Genomic DNA, 27,419 nt, shown 5'->3' with positions numbered 1-27,419 from the left:
CCTCTTCAGTGCTTAGGTGACCATTGCACCTCAATATGATGGGATTTAAAAGGCATGAAGTGACCTCACAGGAAGCTGGCTGCCAACTGACGCTATGAGTGAAAGATAGCACCGCGCCTGGCCAGTGCTTAGGTGACTGTCGCATCACGATGTGATATGATTAAAGAGCCATGAAGTGATCACTCGGAAGCTGGCCGCTCTTTGTTTCCATTATATGAAGTCAAGGACCCTTTTGTTTACAAATTACCCAGGTCAATGACCCCTTTGTTTATATTTTATGAGGTCATTAATCCTTTTGTTTACATTTATCCAAGTCAACAAACTTTGTGTACATTGTCAGTGAGCCTTTTGTTTACATTTTGTGGGGTCAATGACATTTACATTTTATGATGTCATTGACCACAACCTTTGTTTACATTTAGCCGAGTCAATAAATTTGTTTACATTTGGGGTCAGTGACAATTTTGTTTACTTTAGAAGGTCAATGACCGCTTTGTTTACATTTTATGAGGTTATTGAACCTTTTTTACATCTAGCCAAGTCTACAACCTTTGTTTACATTTAGCGCAGTCAGCAAACTTTTGTCCTTTTGGGGTCAGTGAACCTTTTGTTTACATTTTATGAGTCAATGACCCTTCTATTTACATCTTACCGAGATCAATGACCACTTTCTTTACATTTTGAAAGCAATGACTCCCATTGTAAATTGTTGAGATCGGACTGTTAGAGCATATAACTAACTAACAAACTGACCGATCGAAAACCAGTTTCTGTATTTTTCATCATTAATTTTTCGGAAAAAAATATTTTATCTTAAAATAGTATCATTTATATTAAAAAAATTATATATATATGGAATCAGGGAAGCAGAAAACCTCACTTTTGCCGTCTTTAGTATAGCTTTAACTATATATTATAACCGAACTCAAAAATATATGCTTATGGTGGGTAAGAAAATATTTCTAACTGAATATATAGCTATAAAATTGGAGTACTTACCAGCGAGTAGATATAGAAATGTTGTGTTTTTGAACTGCTGTTGTGCTGGTCAATCTAAATACGTCCGATGCCATAACAATTATTATATTTTTACACCATTCCAGCACCTGTTACTTCTATTGGCAACACATTCAAAACTTTTTGTGTCATAACATCGAAATAAAGAGATCTTTACATATGTTTTTGCAAGTATTAACCTTAAAAAAAAAGAATATACATATATATAAATATATATTAATATACATATAAAATAATGAATAAATTTTCGAAATAAAAAAATTAGGTTAAGTAACAAAAACTATGTATAATTAATTAAAGAATTAATAAGAAAAAACATTAACTAGACTGTATGTAATCAAAAACACAGTAATTGAAAATTTTCGAAATTAATAAAAAATTAAGGTTACGTAACCAAACATAGAGCCAAAATTGTGGAAATAAAAAAATTTGGGTTCCATTAAGGCACAATTCATAAAAAAATGTCGAAAGTAGAAATTGTGTTAAATTACGTTAATCTGGTCTGCCTTGTGAGCCACCACTAACTTATATTCTATAAATATTTCCAAAGCTCCAAATTCTTAAAATTGTATTTGATTCACTATTTAAGCTTGCGAACAGTGTCTACTTAACTAAAAATAAAGTACATTATATTATATATTCAGGATTAAATCGAAGTATGTATGAATGTATCTATATACATATGGACACGAGCACACTAAGTAGGAGCACTTAAATTATCCAAAAGCGCAACCAAATCTCCACTCTTGCGTATCTTATTAAATTCTGATAAAGGTTCAACTCACCCACACCCACAACCGTAATACTAGCCATTTGTTATTTATTTCCACCGCACCGTTGGACTCAATCAGTTGGTCGACTTTGGTTTTTCTCGGCTCAGATTTATGCTTTCATGCTTGAAATACTTTGCGCTTTAGCAATTACATATCGTCTTAACTAACCAAACTTGCGATGCAAATGATGTGTGCATAATATATTTTTGGGAATTTATTTGGCTTTATTTTGGTTCCTTTTCGTTTTGTTTTGTGCTTTGTTTCTTTAATTTTTTTGCCAATGGTTAATAGCAGTATTCCGCCTGAACCTAAAATGCCCACACATTATTTTGCCCGCTTCATTTGGTGTGCTGAGTTGCGAGCAAAAGGTGAAATAAATTCAAATTACAGTCACACATACATATGCACATATTTCTATACATACAAACACACATACATAAATCTTCGATATTACATTGCTCAAAATATGTACTACATACATATATAAATGTATGCTTATGCCTCTGCTAGTTGCTTATCGGAGTCTCTGCGCTCTTTTTTAGTGAGCACATGGTTGACTTATGAGCTTTCTTGATCCGATTCCGAAGACTAATTAATTTATGGGCGGCGTTTTCATGGTAGAAATACGCTAAACGCTGTTTTCTCAATTACCTTAAAGAAAGTAAGAGTATTGGGGTAGTTAACCAGAGATTAACTGGTTGGTAACCAGATATTGGAAAAACGGTCTTAAGAGAGTAAACATTGCTTATCGAAGTTTTCTCAATTACCTTAAAGAAAGTAGGAGTATTGGGGTAGTTAACCAGAAATTAACTGGTTGCTAACCAAACATTGAAAAAACGAGAGATAGCAGCTATTAAGAATAAGTGGTAGGTGTGAACCGATTTCGGCCTTTTCAGACAAGAACACAAAATCCGGGGGAGTCACATCTGGGCTGTAGGGCAGCTGCGGAAGCATTGAGATGCCGGCCTTGGTTAGGTAGCTGTTCACAAGAAAGGCAGTATGAGCCGAGGCGTTATCGTGATGCAACTTTCAATCGACTGCGATGTCTTGTCGAACCCGATTGACCCTTCGTTTGAGTCTCTTCAGGATTTCCACGTAAAACTTGGTGTTGACGGTTTTTCCAGAAAGAACAAATTCATGGTGGACGATCCCTTGATGTCAAAAAAGGCAATGAGCATCGTTTTCACTTTGAATTTGCTCATTCTTCCGGTCTTCTTCAGCGACCTCTTCCCGGCTCTCCAAAAAGACATGGTGCCTGGTGATACATTCTTGTGTCACGGTGTTTGTTGCCAAACTGCTCCGAAACGTCTTGGCCGATCTTGTTGAAATTTAGTGCGCATAACGGATAAGTCTGAGATTGGCCTACATATATTTTTCATAACCCTCAATGTTATTTTGACAATCAGCATAAAAAATAATCACAATTCTAAAACAACTGAGCAAATGAGGAGCTTGGATTTTCAACTTTATTCGTGAAATATAATTTATTTTTATTTTATTTTATTCTAATATTATGGCGAACCCATCAACTGCATAGGCATTCATGTAATCGAATAAGAGTCACACTGTTCTCACCGTCATTTAGTTAGCTCTCAGAAATCGATGATACGGTTGAAAATGCGGTCTGCTTGTAGCAAGAAACAAACAAATTTAAGAGAGTTTCAAATTTGATAGCATCTTCCCAAACTTAATTAGTAATCACACAAGCCACTAACAACTTTACCTCAAACCCAACATTGAGTTAGCTCTGCGTTGGATCATTCTTTTCCTTCTCAACGGCAAAATCAACTCGAATATGGGACGCATGAAAGCAAAATAAATTACTTCGGCAACAGATATGAAACTAAATCCCATAAACAAGCCCATAATGCCGCCAGTATTAGCTTTGGTCGAAAAATGAATAATAATAGTCATGATTTTTTTTAGGAAGCCTTTTAGATTTCAATAAAATAATAAAAGAGCGCAAAAATACTCACATAGAAACTCTGTAAAGCCGACATAGACATTTTTCAGATCACCATGGAATACAGATTCGCGATAGAAGAAATGCACCACCGCAACATTCTTGTTAATATATTCCATTGACATATTCTTTAGTATACTTGGTGGGGTCAGATAGTTGTAAGCACGTAAAGGTGTCGAAGTAGCATCGGCTTTATAGCTCAAATCAAAGCAAGCGGGTAAACAGCACTTACGACAACTACTGCCACCGTCACCCTTCATCCACTTATTTTCGGCTAAGCTGGTGCAATTTGTTTGTTGCACATTGCATATAGTTGCATTTTCAAAAAGCAACGGTAAATTGAACGGTACACACTTGCATTGTTCATAGATATATTTCACTTGGCATTCACTCTCGCAATTGCGTCGCGAATAATGTGCGAAATAGAGTAAATTCTCCTCGCCATTAAAAAGGCACTGGCGATCATTACTGCGTAAATTGCGTACGGTGGCGGTGGCTTCGGTACTAATAACATCGATACGCAAACGAGTCTCGAAACCTAAAGGCAAAATGAGCGCGGTCTCTCTGATTGTGGTCGCTTCGATTGCATTGTGCATGCCGATCTGGATTAGAGGAATGAAAAGGAATAGAGAGAGAAAGAGAGAGAGAGAAAGCAACAAAAATAGAAAGAGATATGGAAAAATAATAATAAAACAAGAGAGCGATGTATAAAAATAAAGAGAGAGATAGAAGGAGAGAGAGCGAGTGTGCGAAAAAGAGACAAATACAAAAATAAAACCAAAGTATTTTACAAACCTTTAAGAAATTGTATTTAATATAAATATTATTGCTACTGACTCACCTTAAAACCAGGTCCATTGGTTGTTGAGCAATAATAATTATCTATTTCGGCATCTAATATCAGCGTTAGACCCATTGAGACACCCGTTCCAGATGCTGCACGTGGATAGTAATTTTTTGGTAAAATTTTGGGATAACCACTTTCCGGATTCCAATCGATTGGTATAACATTATCGGCACGTTCATAGTCGCTAATTATTTTGTTGGTGCTGCAATGATGGAAAGAGAGTGAAAAATATATAAAAATATTCATAAGATAACCTTTGACGGCATTTAAAAACCACTTACTTGCCCTTGAATAGAAAATCAGGATGTAAAACGTTGAAAACGCAGCAAAGACCCTCGTCGGTCATAATTTCATGAAATAGATCTGAACAGTTTTGTACAGAGGAACCAATCGAACAAGAGAGTAGCATACGGGAGCATGGTTGTGCGTGCTGGAAAATTATGAAAAGTAAAATTAATGAGCTGATAATGAGAAAGTATGGGGAGTACTGTAAAATCGGTGAATTTTTTTCCAAATATTTCCTCGGAATTATATTTATTTAAGGCATACCTCAAATCTATTATTTACCAATCAAGTATTCGCAATTCGTAAGCTCGATCATTATTGAATTATATATTATCATCTAATTTCTGAGTAATATTAAGCTCACCTCATGTAAAAATGTTGAAAATGTCAAATTGTTAGACTTAAAATTTGGTGACTCCATTAATTCTTCATCTATTATTGATCCCATATTGCATAGTAGTTTTAACAAGACACCCTCGCTGGAATCACTGTAAAAAAATGGAAATACAAACATAAAGTAAGACTCTTCATAGCACTGCTCAGCTCCGTTGAGATCTTAAATTAAAGTAAAACGAAGTCTTTTGATTAAATTGTTATTGTTAACTGTAACCAAATAAGAAGGATGGAGTTATGTGTCGAAGTTCATACAATTGAGGAAAGTTCTCTGAGCGCCATTCACTTGGGACTGGCCAGAAACGATTCTTTTACATATGACTCAAGCAGCTCACGACTTACGGTCTTAGTTCAAGTATTCTCTGGGTAGCCAAAAACATTCGTTTGAAGAGATATACATAGTAAGAAGGCGAAACATCGCTTCCCAGCGTTGTGTGCTGAGTTAGGGACCCGCCACGTAAAAAACATTCCCAATAAAAAGAAGATCCCCGCAGAACAAATACGGATGTGTAAACTGACGTTCAGCAATATCAAAAGCTTCGTCAGAATCGGGAAGGAACTCTCCAAGCCGTTCGATACAAAACGAGATTTCAGACAAGGCGACTCCCTATAATGCGACTTCTTTAATCTACTTCGAGTTGTACGGAAGAATTGAGAAGATGCAATATTCTATAAGACTGTGCAGCTGTTAGTTCTACTTTCTCCAGACTGAATAAGGAAACGAAGCAAATGGATCTGATGGTGAACAAGGGCAAGACGAAATATCTTCTGTCATGAAAAAAACAGTCGTCGCACTCGCGACTTGGCTCCCACGTCACTGTGAACAGTCATAACTTCGAAGTCGTAGATAATTTTATCTAGCAACAGACTGAGTAGGCAATTGAGAAGTAAAGTCCTCGACAAACAAAGACCAAACTCTATAAGTCACTCATCACCCCCGAACGAAGAAGAACGGCTGGTGCGTTGTTATAAACTCGGATATAACCGCATAAGAGGTGTCTACGCCAATAATGATATCTTCTTCTTTAGAATTTTAGAAAGGTTGGTAAGAAAAAATGCTGTGGGAGTGATCTTAATCTTCGAAGATCTGACGCTTCAATATTTCCAAGTTCTCGACAGCGTCAAAATATGGGTCTTCACTACTCCAATTTGAAATATTTTTTAGTGTCGCATGATTTTAATCGTATCTACTTACGTTGTATAATTCGCCACACGACTCGCCATCACCTGATTCATATTACAAACAGTTATAGCTGGAAATGGTGTACTCAATATGGACGTGGGATGTGGACTTATGCCAATAATTACGGGTGTGCTAATCCATTTGGCATACACATTCGCAATTAGATTGGCCGTTACTATGATGGCCGCAAGAAAGGCGCACAAAAAGAAGGACCTGTGAAGAAGAACCGAAAATCAAAATAAATATATAGTTTTCGTTTCATTTCATCAAAATCAAACACTTACTTCTCCCAAATGGTGATGCTATCATCAGCCAGATATTTCAAGCCATGCAATGTGGTCTCCTTAAGAAACTTCTTCACATTGCCTCTGCAATAAGTTTTCACAATTTTTTTGGTTTCTTGAGTATTTGCCATTTAACTCCGAAAGTTTTGCTTGCGTGACGAATGTTCTTAATCAAATTAACTAATTTATCGAAGGCAGTCGTATAAATACACAGATTAATAGGCTGGTTGTGTGGGCAAATGTGCTGCAGACATATGACATTACCACGAGGATACTCATTTACAATGTGGGACGGCCGACGGAACGTCGTCGTTGATGTAATTAAACACTTAGGTAATGAGTTATTCTTCGTTTTTGACCTATGCAAAGTGATATTTAATTTGGCGACGGTCACTAACCGAGTAATTTGTGTGCGTGACTAATGTTCGATAAATCGTGTGTTCGGCTCATTACATGCATCAAAAGCAGTCGGGTCTAACAAATCAGAAGCCTTCGAGCAGTGGTAGATAACTGATAAAAGCAATTACTTAGATCCAATAGCGTATTCCAATAAAAAATACTCGTATATACAGTGGCGGACAAAAGTCTACATACACCCCCTGTTTTCTTCGATGTGAGAGTGCAAAAACTTTTTAGAAAAATGTGTTGATACAGTTTTATTCTAATCTTCTTTCTAATAACAACAAACTTAAAAAATCCGTTAATTAATATAAAACTACAAATTTATGGAATAAAAACTCAAATATTGTGTTGACAAAAGTCTACATACAGTACAAAAATAGCTTAGTTCAGTGCGAAAAACTTTACAAAATGCTAGTTATTAAGACGTTTTAGTATTTAGTTGGGTCCCCATTGGCATCTATAACTGCTTGAAGACACCGTGGCATTGATTCTGCTAAATTTGTCAACGCTGCAGATGTAATGCTGTTCCAAGGTCCCAATATGCGCTCTTAGAGTATAGCAGAGCTAGAAACTTGGTGCTTTCTAATTCTACGCTCCAAAATCTCCTAGACATGTTCAATAATATTCATATTTAGACTTTGAAGTGGTGTATTTAATTGCCTTGGAGTATAATAAAGCAACCAGTCCTTAACAATTTGCGCCGCATGCATCGGATCGTTATCTTGTTGAAATATCCGACTGGAACCGAGTTCTAAATTATCCACCAAAGGCTTCAAATTATGTTCCAACAGAGACTTCTACTTATAACCGTCCATTTCACCTTCAATAAAGTCCGAATTTCTAACTCCAGAGGCCGCAACAGCTCCCCAAACCATTACGCTGCCGCCACCGAGCTTCACAATTGATACTACGTTCTTCGGTTCAAGCGTGGCGTTAGTTTTCCTTCAAATTTTAGCCCTTTCTTCACTACCAAAAAGGGTGAATTTAGAATCATCTGTAAATGAAACTTTTTTCCAAAAATCCATTTCCTTTTCTTTGTGTTTTTTGGCGAACTTTAAACGAAGTTTCCGATTTTTTCAGAAATAAACGGTTTCTTCCGTGGTGTACTACTGTGGAATCCGTTATCGTTTAGAGTTTTTTTTTATTGTTCTTGGTTGGATACTCATTCGTGACGCACTTACTATGCGTTCGGCTATATTTGGAGCATTTACTTTTGGATTTTGGTCTACTTCGTTGAGAATCAGGCTGACGTCTCTACGAGATTGTTTTTTTGGGCGTCCACTGCGCGGTTTATTTTCGTTGGAACCATTATTTTTAAAGTTTTTTAGAATTGTCTGTACTGTTGCTCGACTCAAGTTTAAAATTTTAGAAATTTCACCACATGATTTTTTTTCTTTTCTTTCTTTTATCACCAAATTTTTTACATCAATTGATATTTCATTTCGCGGAGTTATTATAGCTATTGGAATGTTTAAACCACAACTAAATTCAATAAATATCAAACAATAAACATATTGAAATAAAAGAAAAAGGCTAACGTTACCTTACTGTTAATATTACAATGTACAAAGTATGAGATTTGAACTGTATGTAGACTTTTGTCAAAGCAATTTTTGAGTTTTTCTTCCATAAATTTGTTGTTTTATGTTAAATAATGAATTTTTTTAGTTAATTGTTATTATAATAAATATTAGAATAAAACTGTATTAATACATTTTTCTAAAAACTTTTTGTACTCTCATATCAATGGAAATAGGAGGTGTATGTAGACTTTTGTCCGCCACTGTATATATATCCAATATATATCGGATGTATTTTTATTTGAGAAGATTCTCCGAAAATTTGAAATCGAACAGTCTAATACTTTCCAAAATGTAATGTAATCGACTCCCAAAACTTTAAACGAGTTTTTCACGAAGCACTGTTCTCAGAGTCCGTGAGGCCCGTTCTTCAAAACCGAACGATTTGAATTTTTCACACGACCTCCTTCGATACATTTTAAAAATTTTTTAAGAAAAATGTGGTTTTTATAACATACAAGTGGATATAACGCCTTAAGAAATTTGTTTTCCTGGTACCGCAACAGCACTTCACATCACAAATTGAAGAAGCTCGACCAAAGTGATATCAGTATTTTGGCGTCATTGTATAAGGGTTAATATCAAGTGTTTTTTGTTTAAAAACTTGTATCACATGGTAAACCAAATAAGAAATGTTTAGCGCAATTTTAAAAAACTAATGTAGTTGTTTTACAGACCAAGGATGTTTACAGACGTACAGATTATAGGGCGTTTGACTATATACTCGTACAGATAACGCTAATCTACCTTAGATATTAAGACAAACTTCTACTTTCGATTATATTATTGTGATCTATTATAGATCATCTCTGAAGAGTCAAAACTTCTTTATAGCAAAAGTACACCCGGAGAAATAGCAGAACCTCTCATTTTGATACTTAGCTCTCTGAAACAGCCAAAAGCTAGCAAAAAGCTAGCAAAAAGCAACAGCTATTCAGGATAAGACCAGTCTGTAGACTGGGTGCAGATTTTACAACACATTAACACTTTTAATGCGGTACAAGTACTTTCTTTAGAAAGAGTACCTTGAGAAGTGAATAACTACCAAGCGCCTGCCTAAATACTAGAAAAGCTGGTAAGTGACAGATTTCGAAGAATAATTTCATGAAAAACGTATTTTTTATTGATGTTAGAACTCGTACTTTCCAACACCAGTTGTATAGCAGCCACTCTCCAACCCACATTACTTCCGACAATCGTGACAATCCCACAAATAAAGACTTTTCTAATTTGCAATAATTTTTTTATTTATCCAAATCCATTAAAAGACAGAGAAGTACTTCTTTAAAACCATGTCCTGTTTAGTATCGTTGTATCGTTAACTTTTGGCCACACTTAGCTTACGAGCCCGATGCAGGAGCAGCAGTTGTGGTTGTGGTTGTGGTGAATGGACATAACGGTGAACGTAGGGCACAAAGCAATAAAATTAGCGTCGATTCTGCAGACGGAACGCTGACCAGTAGCAAAGTGGAGATCAGCAATAGCGAAACAAGCAACATAGATGACTGCATGTTTGATTGTTTTTTTATAAACTTTTAACGTCGCCTAAATACCGAATACTGTCAATTTAGACTGCTGGTTGCAATAGCCTGTTAAGTACTGAGAATGTCTATGAAAATATTACTGATATTTATACCCCGAGATGGGTATGATTTTGCGAGACTAGTTAGATCGAAACAGGGCCATACAATAAGTGAGTATATAAAACTATTTGCGTCGAACATTTTATTGATACAGATGCTTCGAAAGACAAGATAAGTTGTCAATATTTGCAAAATGGCATTTGTTGCATTTTTTCTCTTTATGTTACGTTAGCAAATATGTTTGTTTACTCTGGTTACGTCTTGACTCGGACGAATCAAGACATTAGTTGGCAAATATGCGAGGAAATTAAAATGAGAAATTAAAAAAAATTAAAATTTGTTAGGAAATAGCAGTTGGTAAATATTAAAAGTATTATCTAACGACAAACACGATCAGTCCCAAGATTGTCGGTTCACTGTAGCCAAAACGGTGTGGTATTTACATAAATATATTCACCAAGGATCCATGACGGGTACATACCCTTTATTGCTTGGATTTTTTTACTATAATCATCCTTCCGCTCACTAGGTGGCGCTGAGCCATTATTATTCATCAATTTTGATGGACAGAATTTACTTTTTTATATATTAATAATAATTATAATTAGAATAAGAAAAGTGCGAAAAATTATATTTATAAATATATGTATGTATAATGTATTTCCATATCATATAGCACATAATTATGAATAACGTTGGAATTGATTTCTTAAACGACTATTTTCTTAATACTTTCTAAAAAAATTCAACGGTTTACATTAACATTTTATCAATATAACGAACACCTAAAAACAAAACATAAAACAAAATAATTAAATTAAAAAAATAATAATAAAATTAAAATAAAAAATAAAAAAATTAAAATAAAAAAAAACAAAAAAAGGAATAAAATCCAGTCATTTCCTTTTAAATACATACAGTATATATATATACAATAATATAAACTTTATAAAATTATATCTTTAGTTATAACTAGAAAAGTCATGATATCATTAAGAGAAAAAAATATAACACGTAGTAGGAATTAAATTGAAATACCGAATATATTGATTTCAAAGCGCTATAAAAAAAATTTAAAACATTAAAAAAATATAAAATGCTTTCTTTTAAAAAATATGAACAAACAATTATTTTTTATTTAAAAAAAATCTAAAAAAAATCTAAAAAAAAAATAAAAACAAAAATTTATAAATATATAAAATTTATAAACAAATAAAATGCAAAATAAAAATAACAATAGTTATGAAAAAAAAATTTAAAAACATAAAATTAAACAAAAAATAAAAAATCAGTTATAAAAAAAATAAAAACAAATTATAAAAAATTTGAAAACAAATTATAAAAAATAATAAACAAATTATAAAAAATAAGAAAACCTTAATAATAAACTGTAGTTTAAAGAAATATAAAAGAATAAAATTTTGTTTATAAAGTTATGACAAACAAAAAAATTTTAAAATTTAGAAGAAATAAAAAATATGAAAAAAAATTATTTAAAAAGTATGAACAGACAATTTATTTCAAAAATTTATGAGGAAAATAATAAAAAAGAAGTTACAAAAATATAAAATATGTAAACAAATGTAATATATAATAAAATAATACTTATGAGAAAACTAAAAACATATGTACGTATGTACATATGTACATATATATAAAAAAATAAATTAAAAACGAATATGTACATATGTATATAAAAAATAAAAAAAAAATATTATAAAAAAAAAACTAGTAAAAAAATATATATAAATATAATAATAAATATTACAATAAAAAAATTAAAAAAACGAATTATAAAAAATAATAATAAAAAAATATAAAAAAGATAAGAAAACCTTAATAAAAAACTTTAGTTTAATGAAATATTAAAGAAAAAATTTTAATTAAAGAATTATGAAAAACAAAAAATATAATTTTTAAAAATATTTTAATAAAAGATATAAAAAAACATTAAGAAAATATATGTATATTAAAAAAATATTATTAAATTAAAAAAAATATTTAAAAAAAATAAAAAAGTTTTTATTTAATTCAGTTTCGTGGAATTCGCAGATATTTAAATAAATCATACCGATTTCAAAGCATTCCTTCAACTGAATTTCCACATACTATTGTAATCACAAATTATAGATGACTTTATTTTAATTAAAACTTAAGTAAGAAACAGCTAAGTTCGGGTACAGGCGAACATGACGTACAATCGCAATTAGTAAAGTTGAGAATTAGTAATTCAAAAGGATACAACATTTATTGGCCGACATATCATTATATTGAGGTATGATTACATAGAGAAGGGGTGGACAAATTTTACACATTTTTGACACGTAACCACATTATGCTTAAATAAATCTATACACTTAACTTCATGAAAATTTAGCACAAATAGACAGACATATGTATATGAAGTAAAGGCAGACGGAAGAACGAAAATAATTATGCTGGATATATGTAGGTTGAGGTCTTAAATGCCAAACAAATAGCGCAACATATTGCGAGAGTATAAAAGAGCGGCAATTTGAGCTATCAACGACGAAGCTATGTTTCAACTAAGTATGTATAATAATTGAAAAATATGTTTATTCTAAAATATAAGTATATATGAATCTATATCAGGAATTAATAGCAAGAAATGTAACTTAACTTATGCCACCTTCACTTTTCGTATAACCGATTTGCATTCGTCATTGCGAAATACGCGATGATAGGTCGTTATTTTGCCCAAAGTGGATATGAAATCATCATCGTGCGTAATTATGATCAACATAAAATTCGATTGCATGCGTCGTTCGTCTACAATGCGATTCAATGCCTCACACAATGATAATATATTATTACGATCCAAATTGGTGGTCGGCTCATCCAGCGCCAATACACCGCAATTGCTGCTAAACGTTTCGGCCAATGCCATGCGTATAATTAACGATGCCAATACACGTTGACCGGCACTACAACGGCCGCGCATCTCAATCTCGGAGCCATTCTTCGATTGCATCACACGATAATTGTAGTTGCGGCGCCGATCGGCATTCGCATTCAGATCTACCTCATCGGTTTGTATTTGTATGTAGTCGATGTCGTTGCCACGATAAATTAGACGCCAATACTCACGTATCAGTTTATTAATGCGTTCCATTTTTTCAGCATGAAATTGCATAAGCGACCACTCCAAACTGATGCGACTCTCACCCAATTCCTTAATCGCTTGTTTGGACATGCCGACTTCGTAGTTGGCGCGGCGATAATTTTCAAGTGAATTCTTATATTTTGGCTCATTTATTTCACCTTCCAATTTTTTAATTTGACTTTTAACTTCGCCAATTTTACCAATCAATTCGCCCCTACGCTCGGTGCCTGTAATAAGTATTTTTTTTTTTTTTTAATTATGTGTAAAAATAAAATCAGCGTTTGCGGTTAATGCTTGTACCCTTGTCACGTTGTTTTATCAATGTATTCTTCTCCACTGATAGCTTAGGGAAATCCATTTTTCCCAATTGTTTGGTAATAGCTTGAACCCGCACGTCTATGCTCGCCTTTTTATCTTGCAATATCTTCAATTCACGGTTATCTTTCAGATCACGTTCGAGCGTTTCTTGCTGCAAGCATTCCGTTTTGACCGTTTCGAGTTCATTTGTGGTTTTGGAAATTTCAGCAGACTAAAACCGAAATATTATATTTCAAAGTAGAGAAATTTCTTTAGTAAAAATATAAATAAAATAAATGTTTTTTTAATGTTTACTATAATATAAGATAATTATAATATTGCATGCAGGGTTGCAAATAATGCATAAAAAATCATTCAAATTATATTTAATTTATTATCGAATTTATTAATTTTTTTATTGTTGAATTAATAATTTTTTTCTTTGATTGGTGAAAAAATTAATTAAAAAGCACAATTTCTAAACACCAATAAAAATATAATACCAAATACCGAATTAAAAATTTAAAATCTAATTACTAATCCAAAATTTTTCAAATAAAAAAATCCCTAATTTTATAATACATTATTTATTTTACATTTATGTATGTATATATTTTTTAATATTCATACCTTCTTTTCAATTTGCGCTTTGCACGTCTTTAAAGATTCCTTCAATTCTGCGATTTCAGCAACAAGATTTAACATTTGAAATTCAAGAACTTCGCTATTCAAACTGAAAAAAATATTAAAAAGAATTAAAAAAAAAAAAAGTTTCACAAAAAATATTTGGCTACTCACCGCTCTATTTCATGTTCCATTTTCTTATAGGCATTCAATTCGGTTTGCATTTTCGCCACACGCTTACGCGAAGCCTCCAAAAGGCGATTTTTCTCTGCAACTAAAGAATTCAGCTTTTGCTTCAGTGTTGGCAATTTAGTTCTTAATAGTTTTATTTCGGCAGTTTTGCTTTCAATTAAATTTTTTAACTCTGTCTGACGCTCCTGCAGCTGGGCTAACGATTGTTGGCCTTCTTGTAATTTTAAGCGTTCATCTTGGTAACTGTTGGTTGCAGAGATAGATTTTCACTATTTTGAAAATTTTTAATGCTTTTGTACTTACGCGTTCTTCTGTTCTTGCATCTTATTCAAAGCATTTACGATTTTCTCTAAATTTGCCTGTTTCTCCTCTAGCGTATGGCGCTCGGTATCCAGTTCTTCAGACACACCCGCTTTAATCATTTGCAACTCTTCTATATTGACATCGGATTCAAAATCAGCAGGTAGTTTTGTCTGAAATATTTTGAAGAATTAAAATACATATGTATATTCGCGACTTTTCTTTTTTCTGGGTTTTTTTCGTTTTATTTTATTTTTTTATTTCAATATTTTTAAACGTTTTAAGAGATGTTTATAGTTCGAAAGGGTATAGAAACTTCGAAGTTAATGTTTTTTTTTTTTGATTTTTAGTTTTTTTTTTTAATTTGTTATTTTTTTTTTACTTCCATATTTTTATACGTTTTAAGAGATTTTTTTATAATATGAAAGGGTATTGTAAGTTCGAAGTTAATGTTTTTTCTTATTTTTTGATATTTTTTTTAAATTTATTTATATACATATATTTTTTTAATTTTTATTAGATTTTTTAATTTTTTTTAGTTTTTTAATTTTTTTATTTATTTTTTTTTATTTTTTTTTTATTTTTTTTTATATTTTTTTTTAATTTTCTGTTTAATTTTTTTTTTATTTATTTTTTTTAATATTTTCTTTTTTCATTTTTTTAATTTTTCAGTATATAAATTTCTTTTTATTTACAATACTCATTTTCGTTTCTTAAACATTTCATTTCTAAAAATATTAAAAATAACATTTCTAGTACTCACATTCAATTGAGCAATGTCATTTTTCAGCCGCGTAACCTCTTTCATAGCCTCATCCAGCAGTGAAACATCGCCCATCATTGAATCAGCCAACTCTAGTGAACTTGTCGGCTCAGCTAGGAGCATTTGTAGTGATTCGTGTTCTTCTACACATTTCGCTAATTTCTCTTCTATGGTAGTGAGTTCTTTCTTCTTCTTCGGTATGTCTGCTTCCAGTTTAGCCACAGTTTCTACGACGGATTTTATATGCAATAGATTTTCATATTTTTTCTGTTCTGCTTTCAAAAGCTTTTCTGTGCGTTTTATATTCTCTGGCAAACGGTTAATCTCATCAGATAATTCCATCGTAATATCGGAAGCCTTCAAGCATAAAAACAAAAATATATTTAAACTAAAATATTTTCAAACAATGCTCAATTATATGGACATGCCTCATTATCAGTCATATCTTTATGACATAGCGGGCAACACGGCTCCTCTGTGACCTTTTCTATGTATCTGCAATAGCGTGAAACAAATATTTTGTATAAAAAAATATGTATATATAAAAGTAGCAACAACAAAACATTACTTACTTTTTATACATGGCCTCGGCAGATAGTAAGGCCCCATGTTCCAATTGATATTTCGCCATGGCAGCTTTGCTCTTCGCTAGCGTATCCTCGTATGTTGCAGCATGGCATGCTTCGTAAACCTTCTCTTTTGACTCTTCCAGTTCTTTTTCTAATTTCAATAATTCTGCTTTAAGGTTTTTACGTTTTATCTCACATGACTGCTGCTCCAATTGTAATTTATTGGATTTCCCATTTAGCTCCTTAATATTATCACGTAGTTTTTCGCTGCACAATTGCATTGCGCGCTTGTAATTGAACTCCACAGGGCGACTGAGAAGTTTCTTAAAGTTTTCTGCATGTTTACCTTTTACACGCTTTACGTCCAGCTCTTTCTTTTCCAACTCTTTTTGTTTCAACGTAATTTCAGCCGTTAACTTGGACATCATGTTCAATTTGGTTAGACGCTCATCTAATTCACGAAATTGCTCTTGCAATTTTAAAATTCTCGCTTTGTTTTCAGCTATGTCAGCGCGCATGGTTTCCTGATTGCATTTACTATTCATTTCATCCATCATCTTCATAAGGCGTTCAATATTTTCGGATAAAATTTTTATACGCCGCGCTGAGGTCTCTATTTCCGCAATCTCTTTGGTAATGGTTGTCAATTCCTTTTCATTGAGTGTTTTCTGTTTTTCATGTGCGACAATGCCTTCTTCCACTTTAGTGAGTTCCACGCGCTGCGTATCTATTTCTCGTTGCCTTTCACTATCATCTTTATCCGTTTGCGCCACACTCTCCGATATACTGCACTCTTTATTCAGCAATGAGTTTTCGATTTTTTCCAATACACCAGGCACACTTTCGGGTTGAAATTCCAAATCCTCAGTCAGTGTAATGCCTAATTGTTGACAAAGTGTTTTTAACTGTTCGGCACGTTTCGAAATGCATTCTTGTTCTTTTTGCCTTTGTTGCATCAGTAGTATGCGTCTTTTATCCAAATCAGTAAAGTTTTTTTGTAGCGTTTTTTCTTCTTGCCTCAAAGTGTCCACCTTTTTGTCAAGCACATTGCGATGTTGACGTTTTTCAAGCATTTTTTGACCAAAATCACTAATTTCTTGCTCTAGTTCTTCACGGCTACCTTCATATGGCACTTTTATATTGCTGCTTAAAGCCAATATTTGCTCCTGACAGTTCTTTTGTCTGCATTAAATATATTTATGTTGTGACAAAGTAGGTTTACTATTTTTATTTGTACTCACTCGGTTTCGATTTCGACCTTTTTCGCTTGATGCTTGCCCACTTCATATTCGACGTTACGTATCTCCGCTAAGCGTGCATCGATTGGCTTCATTTCATCGTCACAACGTTGGCACTCTAGCTCTATAGCTGCACACTTCTCTTGTGCCTTCTTCAAAGTTAGCGACTTATCATCCATTTCTTGCTTTAAATGCACAAGTAGGCCTAAGTTCGCTTCTATTGTATATATTCAAGCAAAGAAGTAAAATGTTTAATATCATCATGGCTAGCACAACAAATAGCTTAGAAAATTATTGCATTTCATACCTTTAACTTTTAAGTTTTCAGCTTCTTCTTTGCGCATTTTTATTATACGTTCGATTGTTTTATTAAATTCAGTTATACCGAATATGGCATCGAATTTATCTTTCAACTTTTTTGACTCGTCCAATGGCCAACTTGAATTCTCTTGATGACAAAACAACACATTATTGATTATAGCTTTAGACACACCTGTAAAAACAAATATTATTTGTAAGCAAAGCGATTTCCGACAAATGCAACAAATTACCCATAAACTGACACATAGCCACATCGACATCAACACAACGCTTACTAATAGAATGTGTAGCGCTTCCACCGGCTTTACCATCTATATAGTTCATAGTCGCATCTAGCGTTTCAAATGAATATTTACCACGTTTGTTGGATATTTTCATAGAGCGACAAACGGATATGCGTTTTCCTTGCAAATTACTAACTTCCAATTTGATTTGGCCCAAAGTTCCAGCTTGATTGAATATTTTTGGATCATGTACAAAACTGCGACCGTGGTCACCACCAGGCGGCACTTCACCAGTGAGCCCATATTTAAGGCACTCTATTATTGTGGTCTTGCCGCAACCATTTTCACCGAGTATCAGTGTAACCGGCGAAGAAAATGTTATAGTCTAGGAAAATTGTAATATACGGATAACAAATACTTTAAACAAGGTTATTATAAGAGAGCAGCTGTATGCGACCAAGTGGCGCGCACATCTTATATATTTTAGACAAATTTTCCACAAATGCAGTTCTTACCTGAACATCCTCCGAATTGGAACCAAAACTACGTATACCTTGTATGGATAATTTTTCAATAGTGGACATTTTTATAGAGGCGCAAAATTTCACAACAATTCAAAAACAAATCACAACAAAATAAAATGCAAAATTTCGACGTTTTGCCGGGTACGTATAGTAAGGTGACCAGGTGATTCTGCTTAAGCTTGTTTGAAAGTTATTGTAGCTTTATTTATATAGATCAGTTTTTTGACTTCAGACAAATAAATAAACATTTTTAAATTGCATACATATTGCAAATAGTTTTATAAAAATTTCTGAATGTGGAGCGTAAATATAATTTGTATATGACAAACCAAATTCGCAACTTTTAAATCATTGTGAATGAAATGTTTTGCGTTTTGTGAAAGGATTTGTTCACAGTAAATTTAAAAATATTGTACATGGTCGTGAAAAAGTTACCGGAAGCATGTATTCAATATCCGCTGAAATGCAAACGTTGCAGACGAGCTTCAAAATTATTAAAATCATTCAAAATTAAGTGTTTATTTTGACGATAAAAATATTATTAATGTTAATTAAAAATATAAGTGGAAAGTTGCTGTAAATTATTTATGCTTTAATTGCACATAACCTCCAAATGGCAGTCTAAAGAATCAAGCACTTACCGATTTTCAGCCATTAGTTGAACTACCAAGAATTAATATTGTTTAAATTAGTGGTATGTGACGTTATTGCACGTTGCAATAATTATCCAATTAATGGTTTCTTACCGTCTTGAGCATGTTTTCTGCTATGTGTGTATATTTTTTATTTTGAGTTTTAATTTCCAGTTTTAATTCAACGATTATTCATACATGAGATTATCATTTGTTATTATAAATACTTATAATTCTAGTTCAATTTGAAATAGTTAGTCCTCTTCATTTAAATCAATTATTTATATATTTATTATTATATTTCTTTACAGAGGCATTCTCATAAAGGTATTTATATATATATGTTTATGTATGTATGTATGTAAATAAACATGGCAATTCGCCAAATTTACGCACTCAAAAAAGTTAGCTTCCCTTATTTATATACAAACACATTAATGGTTTGCACACCTTTTGACACAACTTTTTTCGAACAGCATGTTGAGGCATAAATTTGTATGCTTTCTTTTTTTCAATATTTGTATTAATTTTTTAGCTTTATTTGTAAGCCAATTGCCACGTGTTGTTATTATTTTACTTATGCTTTGTTTATAAACTTGAATAAATATGTATAATAAACGAATAAAAATCATATTCATTTTAAATAAACATAACAAATTTCAAAGTTAATTAATATAAGTATGTATGTATGTATATATGTATATTAAAAAATATAGTACGTTTAAAGCCGTAATACAGCAATAACGATAATAAAAATTACAGTTTTTTTTTTTTTTTTCAAAAAATATTTATGTATGCTGAATCGCATTGCTGCTTAAATGATATGCCACAAGGGTATAATTTCGATTTTTATTTACTTGTAATAACGCTCAGTTATTTTTGTCTATTGATTTTGTTTACCAATTATTTCTCCTTAACAACTTGCAGCATATCACTTTTAAAGGAACGCAAACCAAAGCGGAAATGCAGAATATCAATTCATAATGTAATAATAACATGTATTGTAGAATATTTGCATAGTGAGATTATTAACACTCTTCAAGAGTTTCATAAAATATTATTAATATTATGTTATATTTTCAGCCGCAACGCGTATTATGACAATCGTTATGAAAATGTGTAGAGTTCTTTGAATTTAATGTTATAAAAACAAGGTTATACGCTTTCAACAAACTCAAAAAATATATATGTGTATGATGTATGTATATATTATGAAAGTATATGTTAAGGCTACGCATAAATATCTATATTAGGTCAAATACGGTACAATTGAATTTCTACAATATGTACACACCAAACTTTTTATAACCATGAAAGTGTATGTATAGATGGATGTTCGTATGTAAGTTATACATAAATGTCAAGAATGTGTATGCGTGTGTATTTATGTATTGTATAATAATATATGTATAACTACGCCTATGTAACGCAACCAGTACACTAGTTAACAAATGAAACATTGGTCAGCCGTAATGCTAACATTATAAGGGGTAAACAATATGTCTATGCATATGCATAATTACATACATAGGAAATATGGAAAACGAAGCAACAAAAAATAAACTTTTCGAAATCCATTTAATGGCTATGTCATCCCATTATTTTTTTACAAACTGATACGGCGGCAATGACGAACGGTATCGTAAATTATTTACGTTATTCGATGGTATGCCACTATTTATGGCTGAACCACGCCCACTATAATTTGATGTATTTGGCATCATACCCGATGGTGAGGCATTGACAATTGCTTGTGGTGGCATTGTCGAGTGCATTAAGTTTGAACGTTGGGCAGCTGTAAAATATTAAATATATACATACATAAATGTGCGGCAAAAAAAACATTTATTAAATACATATTATCGAGTATAAAAGCCATTATTTTCACCTGGCACATAAGGTTTTGGTTGGTGATAATTGTTGTTATGCGAACGATAATAAACAGTCTCATCATTATAATGGTAATTAAATTGCTGTTGATATTTAGGCCTAAAAAAAGAAACGGTGTTAACAACTTTTTGTAATTTTTCGTTATTATATATAATTTTATGTGGGCATTTAAAAAAATAAAATAAAATAAATAAATAAAAGTAAAAGGCTGTTATTCAATGATTTATCACCTATACAGGCCGCTGCTCCCAGCTGAACCACCTGACCGATGATTTGAATTATTGTTGTTGCCACCAACTGAATGAGCATTATTTTGTTGTTGTTGCTGCTGCTGTTGTTGGCGTGTTGTGATTTTCTTAGCAGCTTCAGGATCTTCCATTAACTCACGAAATTGTTCTTGTCGTATGTCATCGTGTTTATCTGGTATTAAATAACGTCGAATTTCTGCTAAAGCATAGGCAATACGTGCATATGCTTCAGCTGGTGGGGCAACCGTTGACACTTCGACATGTAACGGTAAATTAAGATGAGCATATTTGGCATCAGCTGAGTTACGCAACTCCTCTTCGCGTACTCGATCTTTCATTGAAAAACGTCCAAGTATAACAATTTTGCATTGTGTTTCCTCTTGCAGCCGTCGCAATGAGTTTCCTTTTGGTCCAAGCAATTTCCCAACGTAATTAAACTAGAAAGGCAATAATCAAAAATAATTATATGAATATTATAAAGAGCTATATAAAAAATGTTTAACAAACCTTTTTATCTTTTATGGGAACATGCACCTTTTGTGACAGTCTAATAGTCCTTTGCTGATAAACGTCTGCATATTGCTCACGCGTAGGTATGCGGCCATTAAGCTGAATGCGTTCCAATGCTGTAGAAAAGTATTTGTATTCAACAATATATTAATTTAACATCCTTCTTATGCTGGCTTATCTATAGTTACCTTCATCGATCAGCTTTACTGCTAAAGGAAAGTGATTTTCCATACGTGCTCGCTCAGCTAATAATTCTTGCATATACTTTTGTGCAGTCTCGTTTAACCGCGGTGTGTTCTTAATATTTTCTGGACCTAACTCGTGTTCATGATTTCCATTACTATAGTCGCCAACTTCAGCACCGCTGGCGCCTCCAACACGCATGCCATTTTCCGCCATACCGTTGCTACCCCTCTAAATCGTTTACAATATTTTCACAATATAACTTCAATACAGCTACTTTACGCTTAGGCCTGGATTAGTTCATTTACAGAAATTGTAGTTTGCTAGCTATTAAATTCACTTATTTAACATAAATAGTAATATTTTAAAAAAAGACAACGGCATATATGCTGCAAGGCAGACTGAATACCTGTCAAGTCTTTCATTAATTTTCCTCCCCTTGAAACGGCGAATAATTTTGACATTTTCCATATCATTCGCCGCAAAACCAGAGATGCCAAAATTTATTGCAACCGAAGTGCAGGCGGAAATGCATTGTTTTCAGATAATCTGATTTTAATAAATGATTTAAAATAAATACTTTTACAAACACTCGTCGGATATATAATAAAAGTAATTATTTAAAAAATCAATTCAGTAAATATTAACAATGATTCAATTATAGATAATAACCAAATATACTTTATTTCAATACTCTTGCTACTTATGTAAAAGCAACCATGCATTTTAAAGTTCGTACTCAGAGTTGCCTTTTCGACGTAATCGGTCACTTGGCAACACTTTTTCAGTCTCCATCTTTTTTCGCAAAGAAAAAATCTAAGCTTGTGAAAATTTGACAAAAGCGGAAAAGTGCATAGTTCTTAAAATATAATTCTTGTGTAGCAAAAACAGATCAATTAATAAAAATGCCAAGAGATTATGATCGGGATTACAATGACGATACCACAGATTACAAAAGGAAAAGGCGCACAGACGATGAAGCCGGCGGTGGAAGTAATACGGGAGCTGGTAGTAGCGGTGACATGGATGGGCATGGACGCGGACAAGATCATGGACAAGCAATGCAATCTCATGACGCACCACCGTTAAACGAAAAAACAAACTCTTATCTAGAGCAATGTGAACAAGAAAAGAAAACGCTTGCCAAAGATCACACTGTTTGTAAGCGATTAATAGACGACGGTGAGTACGTACATACATAAGTATGTGTACAGTAGGTGGTGGCAGTGACAATATATGTATATCTATTTTATATATGTAAATATTCTTAAAACCGTTTTTATTTTCAGAAATTGAGAAAATTTTAGTTAGTGGACGCATACCAAAGCCGGAAATTTACGCAAACGTATATAGCGAAAAACCAATACGTGTTGCACAGAAAGTATTATTCCCCATTAAGGAATATCCGAAATTTAATTTTGTTGGAAAAATTCTGGGACCAAAAGGCAATACTTTGCGCCAACTACAAGAAGAAACATTTTGCAAAATGGTCGTTATGGGCCGTAATTCTATGCGCGACCACGCTAAAGAGGAGGAATTGCGAAACTCTGGAAATCCAAAGTACGCACATCTTAGTCGTGATTTACATGTGGAAATTTCAACGGTAGCACCACCTTCAGAAGCTTATCATCGTTTGGCATATGCTTTGGCTGAAATTCGAAAGTTTATGATACCAGATGCCAATGACGATATACGCATGGAACAAATGCGTGAAATGGACGGCAAAGAGCGTATGTACAAAAAAACTCATTACTCGAAATCATACGGTGAGCATGCTGTCTATAGCTGTCGGTGAGTTTATGTAAAAATCTGATCTCTGATTTTATTTTTAATATGTACAAATTAAAGATATAATAATTTGTTCTATTGTTAGAATTTAGGTACGTTGAAAAGTGAAAAACGCTTGAACCTGTGTTTATAATAACATTTCTGTATTCATGAATTTTTTCTCCCTTTGGTGTATTTTTATAACGCAAATACTAAATGATTTATAAATTATCATATATTACAGTACGCCGCCACCACCTGCATTTGAAAAATCATCGAAGCCGAAGGTGTACTCGATTCTAGAGAAAGCACGTTATGTTATGGAAGATCCAGGTTATGGTCTAGTAAAATCTCACAGGTATGAAAATAACATAATTATAAAGAAACATTTTTTTATACTCCAAAAATTTGTGTAGATCACGTGATCATGAATTGTACGAGCATCATGGTGAATATGATCGCTATACGCCACCGCCACCATCGAAACATTCAAGTACCCATCATGCACCATATGAAAGTGGTTCGTATGAGCGTGACTACCGTCGCGAATATCATCCGCACTCATCCTCTTACACTGCTGCTTATCCAGGTAAGTCGCGAACCAAATGCATACCTATTTAAATTAAATCGAAAAATTACACGTTTTAATGAAAGTAAAAAAACGTATATATATTTACAATAAAGTGATTAATTATCACAAACAATCTTCGTTAAAACACTATTTTAAACGCGTAATATACATGTTAAAAAATACCGTAGCTAATTCATATAATACCAACATGATGTCTTGTTAATTACAAACTACGTGAAACAAAAGAACGAATTTAAATAAAGTGTAATTAAAGTAACTCAGGACAAAGTAAAATGCGGAACTAACTATAAATGAAATGAAATGTATTTAATACATGAAAACGTACAAAAAAATAAAATAAGTATTTTTTTTAAACAAATATAAAGAACTTAAAAATCTCACTAAAATTTTCAACTCTTTACATATTTTTAATAAAAAAATTTACCAAAACAAACTCAAAGTAATGCAAAAATATAACCAAAATACAACTTATCAGAAAAGTTTTTGTTCCAAATTTAAATGTCATAAGTTATTTAAATTCGTTGTACCTATGTCAAATTATAATAAATGAAATTAAGAAAGGAAACCAAAGGAAGTTGGAGTTACAAAACAATATAAACATAGTAGCTAAAAAAATTAATTTAACCAGCCTTTAAATACAATATTTCAAATGCTTCAAAACACATAGATATAACAAAAACACACAAAATTCTCTCCAAATTAGCTAAACCAAGCAACGGTCGATCTTCATCGTCATACCGACCTGCAACATCGGGATCGCACTCTTCCTCACACTACGAAGCAGGATCTCGCTCACGCGGAGAAAGCGTACGTTATCGTTCGGCACCATATCCGAAATTACGTTAAAAATGCAAATATAAAAAGTATTTTACACGTCAAGAGAACAACACTTTTCAAAATGAATTAGAAAACCAACCGTATTGCAACAAAAAGAGAAAAACAGAAACAACAATAACAATATGTGTTAGTTTAATATATTAAATATCAAATATATAAATAAACAACAAAGAAAAAACACAAGTATGCATATATAAAATATAGACGTACAGAGGTAGAAAATATATTTGGAAGTAAACAAATAAACAGCATAATGGTATTTAATTGTTAATATCAAATTTTACAATTATTCGCAAAAGAATTAAAGTATCGCGTATACAAAAATTTTAAGCAAAGCAACAATGAAAAATCATATAAGGAACAAATTTAATCTTTAATTAAAATGTCATTAGTGTACATTTTACAAAATGCAAACGTACGTTATCATAGCAAAAAAAAATAAAAATTTTAATTGTGACAAACAAACAACAAAAATTAAAACAAATAATATAGACTTGTCAAACTCATTTAAATAATACCAATCATCGACAACTTTGGAAATTATGATTTAATTAAAAAATAATGATGATGATAATAGAAATAAGAAATACAGGAAACTATTCAGAATGTGTGTGCAGTGTTAACATTGGAACGTAAGTATTTGCCGCAGCCAATTTAAATCGCAACTATTAATAGTTTTAATGATTGTACAACATAATAACAACAAGAAATAATAAAGACCAAACTTAATTAAAAATGCGAATGTTAGAATACAGAAAGAAACATATTATTTTAAGTATTACACTAAAAATTCAATAATAAATGACAAAAAACACATAACACGTTAGTTGGTTTTTATTTAAAATTTCAAGATATGTGGTAAGTCGCTTTAAGTTATGATATTTTTATATAGTATTTTGTTGCTGTTAACCAGAAGTAAACAAAAGATTAAATGAAATTATATATAATTCACTTGGACGATAATTTGAGGTAAACCTGAATTCGGTGAAAAGTAAATAAATCGCAGATCTACCACGTGATGTACTGGTACCATTGAAGATATATATCATAAATATATATTAATATGCAAGGATATATTTATATGATTAATTTGTAAGACAACAAAAATTAAGCCATTAGCTTTCATTTTTCACTAAATTTGTTAATAATCGCAAGACTAAAGCTTAATATATTTTTAACTAAAATTAACACCACTTATACAGCGTTAATGAAGTACTAGATACTAAAAATTCATGGCGCCATCTAAGAACATCAGGCTGTCCACTGAAGAAATTGCCAAGTCTACATCACGTTTCTGCACTGTTTTTTTCTTCGACTGTGTTGTGTATGAGAAGGCCTCTCGCGCCAACGATTCTATAAAAAGTTCTGTTGATCGTGTCACAACAAATACGGCTTCGGTCGACGCAATATTCATGTCGGGATCTAATTTCATTAAATTCCTGATACGTGTTAGTGGCAACTGAAATAGCCGCGCTTCTGGTCCACTATTTTCACTGGTGGAATTCGCCTTTTCTGAGTATTAGAAAACGTATAAAAACTTAGATATGAAATTAAAGCAGGTAGCTACTATTTACCGACGGTAGCCGCTTGTGCTATATCGGCACTTTCTGTTTCGATTTCTTTGACTTCAGCCACAATTTCGGATTCTTCATCCACAATTTCCAACTGCTCCTCCTTATCATCTTGTTTGTCTAGAATTTCCTCGGAAAATTCGGCACTAAATAATTCCTCACTAGCCATTTTTTGAAACCGCGCAAAACTTTTAATAGCTATCAGCTGATTGATAAGTAAATAAAATGTTTTTAGAGTTACCATTATCACGAAAAAATTTGTTTTTATTGATTGGCGTCTGGAATTCAAGATTATTTTTTAAATAATAATTAATAAATTTTAATAGCACGCAATAACATCTAATAAGAGAAATTAACTTTAAATTTTTTGGAATTTGTAGTATGTAGTATGAAACTGCGGTAAGTGGTATTGTTATTGTATCTATTCACAATAGCACATTTTTTAAATATAAAGAAACACGACATTTTCAAATAGCATATTCGTATATCAATCGAAATTCTAACAATATACCACAATTTTATACAAAATAAAAAAAATATATTTCAAAAAATCAACAAATTAAACACGTCCAAACATGTCACTGACATGTGTATACCAAATTTTGTTTACTGAATTTTACGTAGCCAAAGAATCAGTTTTAGAAATAAGTTTACGAAACATTTTCAAATAAATTTAATTGTTGTATGCACTCGAAATTACTCG

The 27,419-nt window shown here is 32.3% G+C and overlaps 7 protein-coding genes across 9 annotated transcripts in view; 1 reads left to right on the top strand and 6 right to left on the bottom strand.

The window, feature by feature from the left end:
* The window catches only part of LOC105226811 (uncharacterized), an 84,618-nt gene extending 83,487 nt beyond the window's left edge, over positions 1-1,131 (bottom strand). Inside the window, exon 1 of the mRNA XM_049452927.1 lies at positions 1,000-1,131. The gene's annotated coding sequence lies outside the window, so the exon portion shown is untranslated. The remainder of the gene's footprint in view (positions 1-999) is intronic.
* On the bottom strand, positions 1,130-9,809 carry LOC105228481 (pickpocket protein 28). Of its 2 annotated transcripts, XM_049452925.1 has the most exons (8): positions 6,746-9,809; positions 6,474-6,674; positions 5,250-5,373; positions 4,882-5,030; positions 4,595-4,802; positions 3,767-4,355; positions 3,514-3,673; positions 3,189-3,414 (listed from the first exon to the last, which is right to left on the bottom strand). In XM_049452925.1, exons 1-8 carry the CDS (start codon positions 6,874-6,876, stop codon positions 3,372-3,374), a joined length of 1,605 nt encoding a protein of 534 aa, XP_049308882.1. In that variant the 5' UTR covers positions 6,877-9,809; the 3' UTR covers positions 3,189-3,371. The 2 variants fall into 2 exon arrangements, with proteins under 2 accessions (XP_049308883.1, XP_049308882.1); XM_049452926.1 differs by lacking the exons at positions 3,189-3,414; positions 3,514-3,673 and adding an exon at positions 1,130-1,196.
* A 139-nt stretch (positions 9,810-9,948) lies between these two features.
* LOC109579675 (uncharacterized) lies at positions 9,949-10,336 on the bottom strand. The gene has a single exon (XM_019991065.3). It carries the CDS (start codon positions 10,236-10,238, stop codon positions 10,068-10,070), a length of 171 nt encoding a protein of 56 aa, XP_019846624.2. The 5' UTR covers positions 10,239-10,336; the 3' UTR covers positions 9,949-10,067.
* Positions 10,337-12,571: 2,235 nt separating this feature from the next.
* On the bottom strand, positions 12,572-18,643 carry LOC105228464 (DNA repair protein RAD50). The gene is made up of 12 exons (XM_011208312.4): positions 18,478-18,643; positions 17,969-18,347; positions 17,725-17,910; positions 17,421-17,634; positions 16,183-17,361; positions 16,039-16,105; positions 15,611-15,967; positions 14,851-15,020; positions 14,530-14,790; positions 14,362-14,464; positions 13,735-13,963; positions 12,572-13,661 (listed from the first exon to the last, which is right to left on the bottom strand). The coding sequence occupies exons 1-12, from the start codon at positions 18,544-18,546 to the stop codon at positions 12,952-12,954; spliced, it is 3,924 nt and encodes a 1,307-aa protein (XP_011206614.2). The 5' UTR covers positions 18,547-18,643; the 3' UTR covers positions 12,572-12,951.
* Positions 18,644-19,385: 742 nt separating this feature from the next.
* On the bottom strand, positions 19,386-22,383 carry LOC105228463 (KH domain-containing, RNA-binding, signal transduction-associated protein 3). Of its 2 annotated transcripts, none has more exons than XM_011208310.4 (5): positions 21,955-22,383; positions 21,764-21,882; positions 21,239-21,693; positions 21,007-21,107; positions 19,386-20,913 (listed from the first exon to the last, which is right to left on the bottom strand). In XM_011208310.4, exons 1-5 carry the CDS (start codon positions 22,163-22,165, stop codon positions 20,717-20,719), a joined length of 1,083 nt encoding a protein of 360 aa, XP_011206612.2. In that variant the 5' UTR covers positions 22,166-22,383; the 3' UTR covers positions 19,386-20,716. The 2 variants fall into 2 exon arrangements, with proteins under 2 accessions (XP_011206612.2, XP_011206613.2); XM_011208311.4 differs by having other exon boundaries at positions 20,773-20,913; positions 20,975-21,107.
* Positions 22,384-22,716: 333 nt separating this feature from the next.
* Positions 22,717-25,966, top strand: LOC105228462 (KH domain-containing, RNA-binding, signal transduction-associated protein 2). The gene is made up of 5 exons (XM_011208309.4): positions 22,717-23,131; positions 23,239-23,740; positions 23,961-24,074; positions 24,133-24,305; positions 25,012-25,966. Exons 1-5 carry the CDS (start codon positions 22,855-22,857, stop codon positions 25,152-25,154), a joined length of 1,209 nt encoding a protein of 402 aa, XP_011206611.1. The 5' UTR covers positions 22,717-22,854; the 3' UTR covers positions 25,155-25,966.
* Positions 25,967-26,199: 233 nt separating this feature from the next.
* On the bottom strand, positions 26,200-27,020 carry LOC105228461 (DNA polymerase epsilon subunit 4). Its single transcript, XM_011208308.4, has 2 exons — positions 26,720-27,020; positions 26,200-26,657 (listed from the first exon to the last, which is right to left on the bottom strand). Exons 1-2 carry the CDS (start codon positions 26,958-26,960, stop codon positions 26,368-26,370), a joined length of 531 nt encoding a protein of 176 aa, XP_011206610.2. The 5' UTR covers positions 26,961-27,020; the 3' UTR covers positions 26,200-26,367.
* Positions 27,021-27,419: the final 399 nt, after the last annotated feature.

This window comes from Bactrocera dorsalis, chromosome 3 (genome assembly GCF_023373825.1).
Source record: "Bactrocera dorsalis isolate Fly_Bdor chromosome 3, ASM2337382v1, whole genome shotgun sequence".
NCBI lineage: Eukaryota > Metazoa > Arthropoda > Insecta > Diptera > Tephritidae > Bactrocera > Bactrocera dorsalis.
This window is presented reverse-complemented; position numbering and strand designations above follow the sequence as displayed.

Coding starts and splice junctions, on each gene's coding strand:
- LOC105228481 (XM_049452925.1), bottom strand. CDS start 6,876: ATGGCAAATACTCAAGAAACCAAAAAAATTGTGAAAACTTATTGCAGA. Junction 5,031..5,249: donor TTTCAACATTTTTACATGAG/GTGAGCTTAATA, acceptor ATAATTTTCCAG/CACGCACAACCATGCTCCCG. Junction 4,356..4,594: donor CCAATGGACCTGGTTTTAAG/GTGAGTCAGTAG, acceptor CCTCTAATCCAG/ATCGGCATGCACAATGCAAT.
- LOC109579675 (XM_019991065.3), bottom strand. CDS start 10,238: ATGCAGTCATCTATGTTGCTTGTTTCGCTATTGCTGATCTCCACTTTG.
- LOC105228464 (XM_011208312.4), bottom strand. CDS start 18,546: ATGTCCACTATTGAAAAATTATCCATACAAGGTATACGTAGTTTTGGT. Junction 15,021..15,610: donor ATGACATTGCTCAATTGAAT/GTGAGTACTAGA, acceptor AAAATATTTCAG/ACAAAACTACCTGCTGATTT. Junction 13,662..13,734: donor GATAAAACAACGTGACAAGG/GTACAAGCATTA, acceptor TACTTATTACAG/GCACCGAGCGTAGGGGCGAA.
- LOC105228463 (XM_011208310.4), bottom strand. CDS start 22,165: ATGGCGGAAAATGGCATGCGTGTTGGAGGCGCCAGCGGTGCTGAAGTT. Junction 21,883..21,954: donor AGTAAAGCTGATCGATGAAG/GTAACTATAGAT, acceptor ACTTTTCTACAG/CATTGGAACGCATTCAGCTT. Junction 21,108..21,238: donor GGGAGCAGCGGCCTGTATAG/GTGATAAATCAT, acceptor TTCTTTTTTTAG/GCCTAAATATCAACAGCAAT.
- LOC105228462 (XM_011208309.4), top strand. CDS start 22,855: ATGCCAAGAGATTATGATCGGGATTACAATGACGATACCACAGATTAC. Junction 23,741..23,960: donor CATGCTGTCTATAGCTGTCG/GTGAGTTTATGT, acceptor CATATATTACAG/TACGCCGCCACCACCTGCAT. Junction 24,075..24,132: donor GGTCTAGTAAAATCTCACAG/GTATGAAAATAA, acceptor AAATTTGTGTAG/ATCACGTGATCATGAATTGT.
- LOC105228461 (XM_011208308.4), bottom strand. CDS start 26,960: ATGGTAACTCTAAAAACATTTTATTTACTTATCAATCAGCTGATAGCT. Junction 26,658..26,719: donor AGCACAAGCGGCTACCGTCG/GTAAATAGTAGC, acceptor TCTAATACTCAG/AAAAGGCGAATTCCACCAGT.